General features: G+C 40.3%; 1 protein-coding gene across 1 annotated transcript in view; it reads left to right on the forward strand.

The window, feature by feature from the left end:
- The first annotated feature begins 6,434 nt into the window (after window positions 1-6,434).
- Window positions 6,435-17,531, forward strand: part of LOC128616686 (capping protein, Arp2/3 and myosin-I linker protein 3-like) — a 59,715-nt gene continuing 48,618 nt past the window's right edge. Inside the window, exons 1-2 of the mRNA XM_053639403.1 lie at window positions 6,435-6,590; window positions 8,532-8,626. Coding sequence (XP_053495378.1) covers window positions 6,533-6,590; window positions 8,532-8,626 — 153 coding nt within the window. The 5' untranslated portion in view covers window positions 6,435-6,532. The remainder of the gene's footprint in view (window positions 6,591-8,531; window positions 8,627-17,531) is intronic.

Consider the following 17,531-nt stretch of genomic DNA (forward strand, 5'->3'; position numbering starts at 1 on the left):
TTATGAGACGCTGCAGGAGTAAATAATCGATACAGAATTGAAAGTTATAGAATTATAGCTATATAATGTTAATGAAACGTAATGGAATTTCTTACTTATATAAATAATCTGTAAGATAGTAGAAAATAAAAGCGTTAAGCCGCTGAGAAAACCCATTTGGAAAACTCACTTCCGGCCTGAAATGCTTGTGTGTGTTTGGATGCGCTTCCTGTCAGTCATTTTGTAGGCTGTACTCTATTGGCTACCGTGGATCCTGGGGGCGGGGCTTCGTGAACATCATTTTAAATGATGAACCTATCTTAACTGTTACTGACCTAATCTTGCCTAATGCACCTTTAACCAATATTAAAGGTCAATATTATATCAAATGCAAGATTTTTCTATTACAATTTCTAAAAACAATTTAAAAAAAAAATGCTAATCAGGCATCTATCGTTAAAGGCATGTGTTATTTATTTGTTTTATTGTGATAACACAATCAAATGAGCAGACTTTCACATATATTAAATATTACATAAAACAACTTATTTATTTAGAATAAATTAATCATAAAAGCCAATACAGTCTGCAACACTGGAACATGTTCTTTATTTTTCTTTTTCTTGCATATTTCTTTTCCCAAAAGCATCACAATAAAACTGACTTTAGAAAACAGAATATAGATCTTACCATCAAGTGTCAACTGTTTCCTTCTGTTTTACCTAGTAATAGTAAATTATTTCATAATTGAAGTATCGTGTGAAATATATTTATATAAAAAAAAATCAATTGTTAAAGAAAAACAGTCAACAAACTTTCTATACTAGAAATAAAGGCATTCCCGAACGCTATTTAATAAAATAAAAAGTGTGCATGCAAACAAGCGTATAATACATGTGAACTAAAACAGATGACCAGCAGCCTTTTTCCCCGACCATACATGCATGCAGACCAATTTTGACCACGGCTGACTAAAGGACTAAAGCGCTGCTGCATCGCATTCTTTAGATAGAGATAAAGCAATGGCTAAATCAAACAGTTATCGTTTCTATAGTAACAGCTAATTCACAGGGTCTTGTATGGCTCCATATAATTTAAGTGTAATAAAACATTGCTTTAAAATGAGTTGTTATCGACTAGGTTTGTAAATCTTATTGTTAATGCTGCCCTTTCTTTCCTGGCTTGTTTATTTATTTATTTATTTATTTATTTATTTTTATTATTGCTGCTCATGCTGCATCACAGGACACTATAACACACTCAGAGGAAAGTAATATCTGCCCTTTTCCACATACATGAGCTAACAGGTGCCTGGTTGTTGGCCAGTGTCACTTGACTGACAGATGAGAGAGAGTAGTCCAGCCCTCTCACTTAGGAACCATGGGCAGTTTTGCTCTCTACGCTCCTGGGCGTGGATGACGTCTGTGGCGTTGTCGGTATTCGAAATTGTGATCTCCCGAGGTCAAATGCTTTATACCTCGTAACCAATCAGGTCACAAGTTGGTGAAGGTGAAACATTCATGCCAGGGAGTTAATATTAGGAGCGTAATGACCAGTGTTCCCTTTAATTTAATTTTGCTCTTGCTGAGCTGAACCTATTCCGATTCAGCAGACCTTTCTGCACTCAGTATATTATTTGAATAAATTTACTAAACTGATTTGCACAAGAGTCTCTTCATTCTTTGGCTCACACAGCTTTCATTTTCAGACTTGCGACTGTGCCATTTAATTTAATGAGCCCTCTGTAAACATGTTCAGATCAAATTTCATCACGTCAAATACTAGATACCATGATGTGTTTTTTTGGTTTTTTTTACGGAATACAAAGCACATTGGTAAGTCACTCCGGATAAGGGCTTCTGCTAAATATAAACGTAAAAAAAAAAAAAATGCTGTTGTAAATGTAAATTTAGATTGCCAAGAACCACTTGTAATACATACTAATAAGTAAGAAATAAAACCGGATGAGGCATGCTTTGATAGAAAAATAATCAAAGCAGCTTGTTAGAGAGAATGTGCAAACTCCTTCCAGTTTCCCGTAGCAGGAAACGTAAAGGAACAGCTTTACCTCTGACTGGAGACTCCTTCCAAAAATGTTAAATGAAGGTTTTCTTACTGAAAGCTTCACCATATCAACAATTACACACACATTTAAATTTTTAATCCATGCTTTATTATGCATAGATTATGTGTTGTGTCTGCTATACAAGTCACACTGACGCTGTTTCTATAGAAACGTTAACGTATTAGAACAAGCGCGTTAATATAAACAAGTGATTTAGGTAGCAGCCGGCACTATTGCTTTATTGCCGGGGAGCCTGGAGACTACTATCCCAGGGAACCCGGGGCACAAAGCAGGGGATACCCTCGATCACAGGGGAATGTGTGTGCAGGGGACAATTGCACACACATTCACATAGGAAATGCCAGTCAGCCTACAACGCATGACTTTCTTTGGGGGGAGGAAACCGGAGTATCCGGAGGAAACCCCCAGAGCTCAGGGAGAACATGCAAACTCCACGCACAGAGGGCGGAGATGGGATTCGAAACCCCATCCCGGAAGTGTGAGGCAAATATACTAACCAATAAACCAACAACTATTGGCAACAAGACCCAAAATCTATATCTCTGAAAGCTTTGTGACTCTTCAAACACTGTGGCATAAAAATCTACTAAAAAGACAACAATGTTTATCACCAGCACGACCCTGATGTATGTTCAGAAGCAGCCTGTGTGTGGAAAAGACTAAACTGAATAGAAATAAATGCAATACAATTAAACCCATCAGCAGGTGGCGCACAAGTAATATGGGTACATGTTAAACAAATCACTGTACCAGACATAAGTGATTATTTACACAACCAGGAGTTTGGAAGATGGTCTTTTTAAAGAAGTTTTTAATACTGTCTCGATTTTGAAACACACGTCTGTAACACGTGATCGGAAAGGAGCTGGCCACTGATACATTTGCTGTGTGTCTGCACTCAATGGACTGACATTAAGATCCTTCAAAGCCAGTTTCTTTTATACCTAGCGACCTGAGGATATTTGGGCTTCCTCTGAGCTCTTTGAGACTACCGGGCAAAAGACTTAACACTGTTCAATACTGTAACTAAAGTGGACATAAAAAGTCTAAACACCCCCTGTTCAAATAGCAGGTTTTTGTGATGTACAAAAAGGAACCCAAGATCGATCATGTCAGATCTTTAACCTGGCTGCGCAAGTGTGCACACCCACTTATAATGGGTCATGTGACTTTGCTCAGAATGAACCAATCACATTTGAGCTCATGGAGTGATTGATAAAGATCAGCAGTTTCTGGAGGATGTTCTTGACATCTTCTCAGTTTCATCTGACTGCTGGAGCCATGGTCCACAAAGAGCTTACAAAGCATGTACAGGATCTCATCATCAAAATGTATCAATCAGGAGAGGGGTATAAAAGAATTTCCAAAACATTAGATGAACCATGAAACACTGTGCAACCCATCATCAACAAATAGAGAAAATGGAGCACCAACAAGTAACGTCACCAATAACAGGACGTCCCTCCAAAATGGATGAAAGGACAAGAAGAAAACTTATCAGGGAGGCTGCTGAGAGACCTACAGCAACTTTAAATAAAGGAGCTGCAGTTATATCTAGCAAGTACTGCTCCTTCAAGTGACAACAATCCCTCGTATTCTTCACATGTCTGGGCTACAGTGCTGTAAAACCGGATAAGTTCATTTAACTCAAAAAATTTGAGTAAACTAATTACCTAAAATTTTTTAAGTTGATAAATCAATTTCTTTAAGCTAAATACACTTAAATATAATAAGTTTGAGTTAAATTTTTTTTTGTTACATTTAAGTGTATTTGGCTTAAAGAAATTGATTTATCAACTTAAAAATTTTGAGGTAAGTAGTTTCCTCAAGTTTTTTGAGTTAAACGAGCTTATCCGGTTTTACAATGAAGGTAGGATGGCTAGACAGAAGCCTTTTCTGACAAAATAAATATAAAAAAAATTAGAATAAAATCCCAAAACTCCTAAATGTGGTAAAATGTGTTATGGTCTAAAGAGACCACGATGGAACTTTTTTTTAGGTATAATTCGAAAAGACATTTTGATGCAAAAACAAGACAGCTTATCACCCAAAGAACACCACACCCATGTTGAAGCATGGTGGTGGCAGCATCATGCTCTAGGGCTGCTTCTCTTCGGCTGGAGTCAAGATAGCGAGAGCCACGGATAGCATTATTTTTGGCAGAAAACCTTTCAGACAGCTGAAGATAAATATCACCTTCCATCACGATAACGACATAAAAGAGAACTCCAAATCTGGATTTCGAAGGAGAAGATCATGGTTTTTGGAACGGCCCAGTCAGAGCCCAGATCTAAATCCTATTGAAAGCCTGTGGAATGACTTGAAGAGGGCTGTGCACAGGAAATCCCCTCACGATTTGATAGATTTGGGGCATTTTTGCAACGAAGAGTGGAATAAAATTGGCAAATTAAGATGTACCAAGTTCTTACCCCAAAAGACTGAGTGCTGTTTTACAAGCAAAAGGTGCTTTAACAAAGTATTACTAAAGGGCTGTGCCCACTTATGCAATTAGGTTATTGTAGGATTTTTTTAAACATCATTTTGGTTTGATACAACCCAATCATTTTGGTTGGTATATTAGTGAATTTAGGTAAGAATTATTAGCAATGACTTTCACTTCTACCTCTAAGTGTATTATTGTACTTCACTTGTCATTTCAGCTCTGTGAGCTTTGACTTTCAAGGAGTTTTGAAGTCACCAAATGCAAATCAGCTGTGCCATGCACGCACCTAATTTACGGGTGACTGGCATTCATCAGCACACATCAAGGTTGCAGTGGATCCTCTCCCAGGAACGCTGGACGTGATGCAGGACCACATCCTGGATGGGACTCCGGTTTATCACCTTCCTTGTGTACATTTGCATCTAGGGGCAAATTTAGAGCAGCTAATCTACCTACCTGCATATTTTATGTGGGAGGAATCCAGAGAATGAAAGGGAACCAACATAGTCACAGTGAGAAATTCCGCTCGGAGAGTAAACCAAGCTCAGGGGACCTTGAAATGAATTATGAATTTGTAAAATATATACATATATATAAATATATTTTTAGTGTCATTTTTACCTTGGAGAAGGTGTTTATGTTTCTTTTTCTCCACAGGGACATAAACAAAAATACGGAAGGTAAATGTCACTTTATTTCTCACAATTACGACGTTATATCTCACAATTCAGACTTTTTTCCTCGCAAGTTAGACATCCACTTGATGTAGTACCCAATATGTGACTAAGTTCAGGTAATAAGTGTGCTCTAGCATCTGGTTTTCCTTGTCTTGACTACTGATGAGTGTTGTTTTTTATATAGCCTATTTATAAAGACTGGTTAATGCTTTGTCGGTGCATTCTTAGTAACTCACTAAATGTTGAGTGGATGTCTAAACTGCGAGACAAAAACTCGTAACTGTGAGAAATAAAGTCCGAATTTCGATACGGAAACTCGTAATTGCAAGAAATAAAGTCAGAATTGGGAGATTTAAACTCAGAGTTGTGAGAAAAGAGTCAGAATTGCGAGATTTAAACTCAAAATTGCAAGAAAAAAATTCAGAATTGCGAGATGATAACTCAAAATAACGAGAAAAGTCAGAATTGCAAGATTTAAACTCAAAATAGGGAGAAAAGTCAGAATTGCAAGATTTAAACTCAAAATAGAGAGAAAAGTCAGAATTGCAAGATTTAAACTCAAAATAGGGAGAAAAGTCAGAATTGCAAGATTTAAACTCAAAATTGGGAGAAAAAAGTCAGAATTGCGAGATTTAAACTCAAAACTGTGGGAAATAAAGTCAGAATTCTGAGATATTAAACTCGCAATTACATTTTCCCCCCATGAAACGAGTTTCTAAATAAATAAACATCTCATGATCGTGGAAAGGAAAACTGTGAATTGCAGTTGTTCTTCAAAATGAGCTCTGGAGTGACCACCTCGGGTCAGAGATTAGGTCCACCTCTGAGTCCATCCTTGGTATAGGTTATGATTTGTCCACTCTCTCTCTCTCTCTCTCTCTCCCTCTTCCCCCTCTCTCTTTCCTCTCTCCCTCTCCTCTCTCTCTCCCTCCTCTCTATCGCTCTCCCCCTCTCTCTCCCTCTAATCTCTCTCTCTCCTCTCTCTCGTTCTCCTCTCTCCCTCTCCTCTCTCTCTCCTCTCTCTCTGTCTCCCCCTCCCTCTAATCTCTCTCTCACTCTCTCTCTCCCCCCTCTCTCTTTCTCCTCTCTCCCTCCCTCCTCTCTATCTCTCTCCCCCTCTCTCTCCCTCTAATCTCTCTCTCTCTCTCTCTCTCTCTCCCCCCCTCTCTCTCTCCTCTCTCCCTTTCCTCTCTCTCTCTCCCTCCTCTCTATCCCCCCCCCCCCCCCCCCAGTGACTCAGGGAGAGGGAGCGCTCAGGGCCGTATAGTACTGGCGGAATGCTGTGAGAGCTGAATTGTGCGCTGTTTAATCACTGGCCGGGGTGAGAAGGTGGAAGAGAAGGTGGAAATGGCTTCTAAAGACCTCGCTGCTCCGTGTTTCCCCAGCGTATCCCGAGAGCTTACAGGTGAGGAAACTAAAAACTAACAATAGATCAGAGCATCCTCGCGTCACATTAGCTTCTTCTGCACGAGCGCCTAGCATCACGGCTTCATGTTGCTCATCAGTACGGTGAGATCAGACGCAGTGGCGTTAACAGGAATGGGGGGGAAGCCGTATTCACGGTTTAATAACGCACGCGCGTGGAAATAACGCACGCGCCGATTTGAACTGGATTTGGGATTTAATTCAGCATGCATGGTTCATGGATGTGCATATAAGATTTAATGCACGGTTTCAATCGGAGAGCCTCTGTGTGTGTGTGTGTGTGTGTGTGTGCGCGCGCGCGCGCGCGTGTTGGATGCAGGACCACTTACTCCGTTTATTTATCCAGAAGTGCAAAGCAAGGGCTACGATAATAAGGCGCGGCCGGGCTTCCCTGTGTTTCTCTCTCTCTCTCTCTCTCTCTCTCTCTCTCTCTGTGTGTGTGTGTGTGTGTGTAGGGGAGGCTCGTTGCGCGTTAATAAACCGTTGTGGCAATTTCACACGTGCGCTTTCCTTCACTATCTCATATGAGCGTACGCGCGTGCTGTTACACTGTTTTTAATTACTCCTAATAGCTGTCATAATTAACACTGGGACTTCCCCTACACCTCACTCTTTTCACATCAGTAGCCCTACAGTATTTTCCCTCTTTCTATATAATTGCACATAACTTGATTTTAAACTCATTGTGTGCTGTTTTTAAAACACGTGAGATGTCAACGTGTACGTCGGACACGTTTTCCCCCACTGATATTGCACGCCGTCACTAAGAGGATGTCAGTGCCAGATGGGTATCCAGACCTCTCCAGCAGATGGTATAAACGAGACGCGAGCCTGCGGCTGATTTCTTTCTAGCCCAGACCGTACTGTACATTCATGCAGCCTATGAGTGATAAGCTGTTATTCTTCACGTCTCGGACGTGTCATCAGCATGACGTGATTGAGAAAGCGTATATGTGAAATGCGGTCACCGGTTGGAATGAATGAGAACATGAATGTGAAGATTTTCTCCTTGGCTAATTCACACCCATAAGTTAGGTCTCCTCTATCATAAGTCAGCTAGACCAGTGGTTTTCAAAGTGGGGGCCACAAGGGGGCGCCCGGGGGGCCTCAACAATTTGGTGTGAGAAATAAATAATTGTATGTTTTCTCTTTCTCACTCTCAGACAACCACACACACACACACACACACACACACACACACACACACACACACACACACACACACAATCAATTCCTAATGTAATGTAAAGATGTAAGATGTCATTATTAATAATAAAAAAGGGGGATATATTCAGAATCTGTATTTTTAATAGAGAAAGAGACATCTTGCAAAAGGGGGGCCTCGGTCAAATTTTAACGCCGTTTGGGGGGCCTTGCCCTGGAAAAGTTTGGGAACCTCTGAGCTATACTGAAGGATATCACGTGCTTTCTCTGAGACACATGAAGCTGCCAAATGCATCTTTTCAAACTGCTGCTCTTGCAGTGTAACACAATCTGAGGAAAGCAACCCCTATCCCCCCCTCTTGCTTTCATGAGCTCACAGACACCCATGATTGACTGATTGCATCTCTATTAGCCAATCATGGGTAATAGTACAAATTAGACTGAACTGTAAGTTTTGTGTGTGTTTTTTATTATTATTATTATTAAACAAACATTAGAACTTGATATCTAGTAGTGTTGACAATCCATGTTTGCTTTGCTTTCTCTCAGTGTCGATATTTCGTGGAGAAATTGATGTGCTGACATCAGACCCAGGCATGAAAAGTTCTACGTCTGTGGATTGCTGATGCATATCTACTCGATGTGCTTGGTTGCCTCTGTCTATTCATGTTGGTCTGATTACCAGATGGAGGGAGCACACAGTAATGTTTTGCTTTGTTTTGTTTTGGTTTTTTTTCCCTTTTTTTTTTTTTAACAGACAGCATCAGGAAGTTTGTCGACAAGTCTACGATCAAGTTCGCTCGTGGTGTCAAGCTTGAAACCAAAAATGGCAAATCCGAAGACAGGATTCTGGTGAGTGCCTGAAAAAAAAAGAACATTTTACTCCTACACATTCTATTTCTCATGCAGTATTTAGTCTGCCTGAATCGAACCTTGGTGTGTTGGGTTTGGGCAGGTGTAAATATAGCAATTGTACTGGAGGTCAGAACAAAACAACTGCACTCTAGACTGCCTGTGCAACCAACACAGTTCAAGTGAAAAACAAATAGTAGGGTGAAAAAAAAAAGAAAAACTCACAATAACCTGGTTGCATAAATGTGCACACCACTTAAATCTCTTCAAGTCATTCCACAGGTTATTGATAGGATTTAGTTCTGGGCTCCAAAATGGTGATCCTCTTCTTCTAAATCCAGATTTTGATCTCTCTTTTATGTCGTTATTGTGCTGGAAGGTGAAATTTATCTTTATCTTCTGCTGTCTGACAGAAGCCTGCAGGTTTTGTGCCAAAATAAAGCTATCCGTGATTCCCTCTAGCTTCACTAAAGCTCCAGTCCTGGCTGACGAGGAGCCTGGCCAGTACTTGGATGGGAGACCTCCTGGGGAAAACTAAGGTTGCTGCGGGAAGTGGTATTAATGAGGCCAGCAAGGGGCGCTCACCCTATGGTCTGTGTGGGGTTTAATACCCCAGTATAGTGACGGGGACAGTATACTGTAAAAACAGCACTGTCTTTCGGATGAAACGTTAAACGGAGGTCCTGACTCTCTGTGGTCATTAAAAATCCCGGGATACTTATCATAAAAGAGTAGGGGTATAACCCTGGTGTCCTGGCGGACTTCCACACATTGGCCCTTCTCTATCATGGCCCACGAATAATCCTCATCTCTGAATTGGCTACATCGTTGTCTCCTCTCCATTAACAGCTGGTGTGTGGTGGGTGTTCTGGAGCAACATGTCCGCCATCGCATCATCCAGGTCGATGCTACACAGTAGTGGTAGAGGAAGGAACCCCCCCCCCCCACCACCCAAATACTATGTAAAGTGCGTTGAGTGTCTAGAAAAGTGCTATATAAATGTAACTGTAACTAACTCCTTACTTTAATGTTGCTGTAGGTCTCCCAGCAGCCTCCCTGATAAGAGTCCTTCTTGTCTTTTTGTCAATATTGAAAGGCCGCCCTGTTCTTGGTGTTCTCCGGTGCCCCATTTTCTCCACTTGTCGATGATGGCTTCACAGTGTTCCATGTAATGTTGAGGAAATTCTTGTGTACTCCTCTCCTGATGGATCATTTTCAACAGAGAGTTCTCGTACATGCTTTTTTGTATCATTCTAGCGCAATTACTGTGCGATAATAACATGCGTTGCACAGTAATCATGCTAGGGTGATGTTCATAAAAGGTAAACAGTCATTAATATGGCAGGTTCACAGTAGATTGTGATATAGATGATTCAATAACAAATTCATGCTCTCACAGCATGTACTGCTGTCTGATTTTCACCCAAACTGCATGTGTGCATCGCACTTCTCAATCGAATTATATAGGTAGCGTGATGATTTTACCTGAAATGAATTCCTGGCTGTGAGACATGGTCTGGTCTGGTGGCTCTTAGTCCGGTCATCAAGGAAAATCCACCATATTGATATTCGATCTTTAATGGCATCCAAGATTTATTTTGAAATGAAATTCTGAGTTGTTGGTCCTACATTACTAACAATTCAGTCTGACCAACTGCTTATAGTGGCGCCAATAGTGTTTAGCTTCATTTCTACCTAAAGAGAACGATGCAGCAGTACTTTAGTAGAACTTTCTCACCTTCTCATGTGTACTCTCTGCTCAAGTAGATCAGCTTCCAAAGCTTCTTCCAGAACTTTCATATTAATACTGCGATTAATGTCGTCGCCATTTCATACGTCGCTAACTAGCTGAGCCGAGCGTCTGCCGTAACTCGCTGTAGCAGTGTCGTATAGTTGCATTGCATTATGGAAATCTCACTATGGTTCAGTGTTTGCTAGACTGTGTGTCTCATTAATATGACATTGAACTTGATAAAAATTCTTGCTAACAGTAAAACCAGACCATCATCGCTTTATGTTTCCTTCCTCCAGGTTTCGGACACACTGAGTGAAAGTTCCCAACCAGATTTATTCCTTCATTAGAAATGTAGATGCCGTTCTTTTGTTTTTTAGCCATGAAACATGGCGCCATGTGAGGTGGTGTGAAATTACTCTGATAATTAGATCTCTCTCTCTCTCTCTCAATTTCTCAACACATACTCACTTACTCGCAGTTTCCTACCCTAGCTGGGTGCATAGTGTATGTGTGTGTGTTTGTGTGTGTTGGGTTTCTCCCAGCCTGGTAAATGATTCATGGCAATGCAAGAGAGAGAGTGTGTGTGTGTGTGTGAGTGAGTGTGTGAGTGTGTGTAAGTGTGTGTGTATCCATCTGCCATTTGTTCTTTGATATGTAGGGCCTTTCATGACTCTTTCAGTCTTCTCACTCTCAGCTCAGACGAATATGTGAAATTCAGCCATGTGTGTGTGTGTGTGTGTGTGTGTGTTAGAGGAAGAGGAAACAAGAGATATTAAGGTAACCAAGTAAAATTAATCCAAGATGTAGGTGTGTGTGTGTGTGTGTGTGTGTGTGTGTGTGTGTGTGCATGTGTGTAAGCACATGTGGGATGTGTATGCTTTTAGACCCAATTCCCCTGTTACCCACTGCAGTGCTATGTTGCCTAATTTTTGGCAGTGACATCAATTTCTCCCCTCATACCCCCCTCCTCTCCTCGGCCTGCATGCCTCCTCCCCTCTTTTCTCTGCACCCCAATCCCAGAAGTCACTGCAGATTCAGTGACACACATACAGCTGTGGCACGTGCTGATAATATGCACTCTAGTGTAAAACATACAATATTGGTAACATACACGCTTAAAAATACTGTTACTACTCTTGACATAAAAAAAATAAAAAATAAATCAGAACTCTAAATGCAAATCTCAAAAATGCAAATGTAAAAAAAAAATACAGATTTTTATTTAAAGTTAAGACAAATGCGAAGCATCTGGGCTTCCCAGGGGAAAGTAAACACTTTTTGCTCAGTCTGGGAAACATGTAAATATCTTATGTAGCTTCTGAAGGGTAGTACTAAATGGGGGAAAAAACAAGATTTTTAAACAAAAATAATAACAATTTACAGAGATCATCCTGTTCAAAAGTTTACACCCCCCCCCCCGGCAATTAATGTTTCCTGTTGCTTTCTTGCGCATCGGTGAATGTGTGCACCTTCTGTAATAGTTGTGTATGAGTCCCTCATTTGTCCTCAGTGTGTCCCTCAATGTGCCGGACCTGGAGGATTTTTCTGAAGAACAGTGGGCAGTTTAACTGCTCAGGACAAACAAGGGACTCATGAACAACAATCACAAAATATGAAAACAGTCCTTGATCATCCAGGTAACGACACACAGTATTAAAGGGGTGATATGATGATTTTAAAAGTTCATTATTTTGTTTCTTGGGTGTAATTGAATAAGTTAACATGATTTAATGTTCAACATTTTGAAATGAAATATGAACACTCCAACCCAGACTCGGGTGCACACCAAACAACCAACCCCAGACAGTTCAACAACAATTGAAATGGGTCTAAAATCGCTCCATATGTGCATTATATATGCACTAAATTACAGGTATTGGCATATTATACATGAATCTAAAGTATAAATACAGTATTAACTGGTACTATATTATTTGATCTTTTCTGTAATATCACTGCACCTAAATGACCTGTAGAGGAACAACAACCCTCCTTTTTTAAGACCAATAAGATCAAATCAAAGCACACAGTACAATTCAGATTCAGAGCAAACCATACAAATGTATCCATGCTAGGTGATTATGAATGTCTGCTTTCCTTGGTATCGTTGATACTCAGAGTTGTGCATAATGCACAGCTGCATTCCAGGTTCTGATCTCCTCGAAGAGAGGAAAACCTCCCCAGCTAGTCCTCGGTTCCTTCTATGATTTCCGCATTTCAAAAGACAGAGTGGATGATTTATTTTAAATCTCAAAGAACTTCAAAATCAAAGCTGCCCCAAAATTCATTATTAATGTCACAGAGGAGAAAAAATCCTTCTGGAATGTTCTGGGCGTGATATGTTTGGTAGTCTGTTTGTTTTCTCTCACCCTTTCCTACAGACACAATATTGCAGTGTACATAAAATAGGCATGGAAGACAAACTTGATATTCTAAAAGCAGGGTTTTGCACTTTACTGGTATTTTTTTAACTGGATTGTTATCTTCAATAAAGACAAAACGTATGGCGTTCGACGATCACAATTTCAATCCCGATGACGCCACAGCCATCTGTGACCGGGAGCCAAGGGAATAAAATGCTCTCTGGGTGAGAGGGATGGCATTCCCTTTCTCCCCTGTCAATCACAATGACACTAATTAATCATGGGTGTGTGTGAGCTCGTGTATGCGTGTTACGCTGCCTTGTGAGGAAAATACGGCTGGCATTATGTGTCACAGAGGAAGCACATGAAAGCCATACATAGCTGTTGTGCGATAGAAAAGAGCTAGTTGGTGGATGGAAATTGGCAGGTGACATGGGAAATTTGGGAGAAAATGGGGGAAATTACAAAAAAATAAAATTATAATAAAATAAAGAGCTAGTTCACTTGCAGTCAGGATCAGCTTCGTGTTTTAGATTGACAGGTGGACGTAAATGTGACAATAATAAAAAAAAAATGTGAATTGCGCCAAAACGTTCATGCTGTGCCAAAGAACAGTACACTGACCATCCATCCATCCATTTTCCATACCGCTTATCCTAACCAGAGTGGCGGGGGAGCCTGGAGCTTTTCCCAAGGAACGCAGGGCACCCTGGGCACAATCACACACACACACACACACATTCACACACTACGGACAATTTAGAAATGCCAATTAGCCTACAACATGTCTTTGGATTGGGGGAGGAAACTGGAGACACCAACAAAGCACAGAGAGAACATACACGCAGAGCAGAGGCGGGATTTGAACTCCCAATCCCGGAGTTACGAGAGTTCTGGGGTAATTAATCATACTGGTACACGTTTACATCAGGATTAGCACTGCAATTCAAAGACGTGCCTAAATTCTACTGTTAGTCTGAGATATGCTGTATTCTTGTTATTTTTCAGTTGGGGTAATTAAAAAAAAGGCAGGTGAATCATCCAGTGTCTCATACTACTCTGAGGAATTGTGTTTGTTGTTAAGATTGAGTATTCTAGGCTTGCTGTTTATATAATCCTGAGATATTTGATACTCGACCAAGAAAAAAACGGGAAAAAAACAACAAAAACAGATGGCCCTGAAAAAGCATGCTTGCAAGCTGTAAATATTTTTAATTTGTTGCAGTGCTTCAAATGCATATGTTTTACCAGGCCCCATGACCAATGAGGTCATCGAATTATTCAATTCAGTATTTATTTGTATAGAGATTTTTAACAATAGATAGATATTGCTAATTAGTATTCTTAGCCCATCCTATCCTAGCCTATCCTATCCCACTGCATATCCTCTAAAATCACTGCAGTAGAAGAATCTGTATGGGTTTTACAGTTCATTGATTTATCCCTGGGTAAGAAATGTCTCCCCAATTTTTTGACCAGACAAAAAAAAGTCAACAAAAACACACTTTGTTTGTTAATAGCGGGAGTTAAAAGAGCCAATATTAGCAGATTAACTAAAATGACTCATCTAATATGATTCACATCTGATTCATTAGTAGAAAAAACAGCCAGCAGGGCCAGAATGTTAGTGCTGTTTTGTTGTTTTCCCTATACTATTCGCTGATACTGTATGTCTCAATGTATGAAAGAGCTCCAGGATCAAGATCGGAGAGACGATGCTGCTTTTTACACAAAGTGCCAGGGATAATTAAATAAACTAAAGGATTGTAGAGCCTGTCTTTCTAATCATTCAAATTAGTACAGACAGGTTTCCTGTTGTGCGGCGCTCGTGAAGCTGTTGCCAGTGTCTGCTAGGGGCACTTGCCTTGCAGCCTTCGCTTCTGCATGTTGAAGGCTTTGATAAGTTCTTCTTGTTAGTACACCCACAAAGAAACATCCAACAAGGAATACAGCTTCTAAATAAGCAAAACAGAATCCTGTGTCCATTTTGTGTGTTTGCCTCAACGAATACAGTTTTCTGAAACTATTGGAACGGCAAGGCCAATTCATTTGTTTGTGCTATACACCAAAGATGTTTGGGTTTGAGATCAAAAGGTGGATTTGAGACGAGAGTTTAGGATTTCCGCTTTTATTTCCTTGCGTTTAAATCCAGATGTGTTAAACAACATAAAACAGAACGTTTTTTATCAGACCACCCAATTTTTAGGCAAGCAAAAGTATATGAACAGATCAGTCTTGAAGTACATTGAAGTAAATGACACTTAATATTTGGTTGCATATCCCTTGCTTGCAATAACTGTATCAAGTCTGTGACTCATTGACATCACAAAACTGTTGGTTTCTTCTTTTGTGATGCTTTATCCAGCCTTTTTCCTGGGGGGGGGGGGGGGGGTCCTTTGTTGAGTTGGAAGTGTGTTTTGGATTATTATCTTGCTGCATGATAAAGTTCCTCCCGATTAATTTGGATGCATTTCTCTGTAAATTGGCAAACACAATGTTCCTGTAGACTTCTGAATTCATTCTGCTGCTACCATCATGAGTTCCATCATCAGTAAAGATTAGTGAGAATGTTCCAGAAGCAGCCTTGACACTACCTCCACCATGTTTCACAGATGAGCTTGTATGTTTTGGATCATGAGACGATCCTTTCTTTCTCCACACTTTGGCCTTTCCATCACTTTGGTAGAGTTTAATCTTTGTTCCAGAACTTTCGTGGCATTCGGTGTCTGTTGCCCAGTGCACCAGTGGTTTCTTTCTTTTTCAGGACATTCCAAATTGTTGTATTGGCTATGCCCAGTGTTTGTGCGATGCCTCTGATTGATTTTCCTTCATTTCTCGGCTTCAAAATGACTACTTTTCTCCCACAGACAGCTCTCTGATCATCATGTTGGCTTAACCTTTTTAACAAAAGCATTCTTGACAGGCGAAACTGAAGGCTAAAAGCAAGAGTAGATCAGAGATATTTATTGTTTAAACAAGAAGCACCTGTCAGTCCCAGGCTCCAATATTTTTGCTGACCTACAAATTGGGTGGTCTGATACAAAATGTGCTATGTTCTATGTCATTCATAGTATAGTAGTTTCAGAATGGACTGTATACTTTCTAAGTTAGGGCTTTTCTTCCGTAGGGTTCACAATAGAGGATATGCAAATGGTTTAATTTAGCAAGAATTAGCAAGGTGTGATTTACTGAACATGAAAGTCACTTCAAGAGCAAATAATATGACAAAAGGGCAGGTATTAAATTTGTTTTGATACTCTGAAACTCTGAAAAGTTTCTTGAGTGGCTTAATATCTCCAAGTAATGACATTTCTTGCAATTACAGAAGTGTATAACTGTGGTCAAATGGATTTCAGATTAGATATTCTCCACATTATTGCACTTCCTATGGCATTAGTGTTAAAAGAGCACACTAAACACTTTAATATGAAAATAGAAAATCATAATTCTTATTTATCTTATTATTTTTGATTTAATAAATGGTTTCATTTTTCCTTCAAGGATTTGTCCGAGTTATTAAGAACAGTTAGCATCTACAGAAACTAGAAATGGTATTATTATTCTTTGAATAAAATGCAATTAACACAGTTGTCCACGTAAAACGTTCAGTGTATAAGCTTGGCCTCACAAATTCATTCATTTTATTTGGAATCTTAGTAAATATTAAGTTTGTGCAATAGCAGTAATGTGCCACAGCTTTCTTAAGAGGACCTGGAAGAACTGAATATGGAAATTCTGACATGGAGAATGCAGAAAGGCAGGAAGAAGATCTTTCCATTTTAGAGTCACTGGGCAATATTATATGACAGATGATGCTGTTGAGCAACAGAGCAGAACGACAGCACGCTGCACACTCTGATTGTCAGACTGCGACAAACCTAGCGGACACAACTGCAGTTTAAAGCTCAAGAAGCAGAGTTTATTGGAACAAGAGCAGACAGTCCAAAATGTCAGGGAAAAAAGGTAGTCGTAAATGGAGGGAAAAAAAGGTCAAAGACATACAATCAATAAAGAGGACAATAGTGTCAGGAGAATCAACCAGAACAAATAAAAGCAAACGGGAAAAAAAAAAAAGCAAAATCGACAGGCAGATGACAAAGTCTTGGAAATTTAGGCATGAGACACAAGCAAGACTTAGCAAAGATTTTGACTAAAATTAGTAAATATACTGCATACAGAAGCTAATTAGCTATACTGTAGGTGAGTGTGGTTAGTAAGTTGATAAACTTTACCAGGGGTGACTGGTGGAGATCGGCGAGTGGGTGTGGCTGGAAGCTGGAGGTTCATGAGCAATGGAGTACTTTATTGTATTATAGAGTTAATTATAAATGGAATTTTTATTAAATAATGAGTCTTTATTAGTCACATATACATTACAGCACAATGAAATTCTTTTTTTTTTGTATATCCCAGCATGCTAGGAGGTTGGGGTCAGAGCACAGGGTCAGCAATGATACAGCACAGAGGGTTAAGGACCTCGCTCAAGGGCCCAACAGTGGCACCTTGGCAGCGCTGGGGCTTAAACCCCTGACCTTCCGATCAGTAACCCAGAGCCTGGCAGTGCTGTGGCTTGAACCCCAACCTTACGATCAGTAACCCAGAGCCTGGCAGTGCTGGGGCTTGAACCCCTGACTTTACGATCAGTAACCCAAAGCCTGGCAGTGCTGGGGCTTGAATCCCTGACCTTACGATCAGTAATCCAGAGCCTGGCAGTGCTGGGGCTTGAATCCCTGACCTTACGATCAGTAAGCCAGAGCCTGGCAGTGCTGGGGCTTGAATCCCTGACCTTACGATCAGTACTCCAGAG

The sequence above is a fragment of the Ictalurus furcatus genome, chromosome 2 (genome assembly GCF_023375685.1).
Source record: "Ictalurus furcatus strain D&B chromosome 2, Billie_1.0, whole genome shotgun sequence".
Classification (NCBI taxonomy): domain Eukaryota; kingdom Metazoa; phylum Chordata; class Actinopteri; order Siluriformes; family Ictaluridae; genus Ictalurus; species Ictalurus furcatus.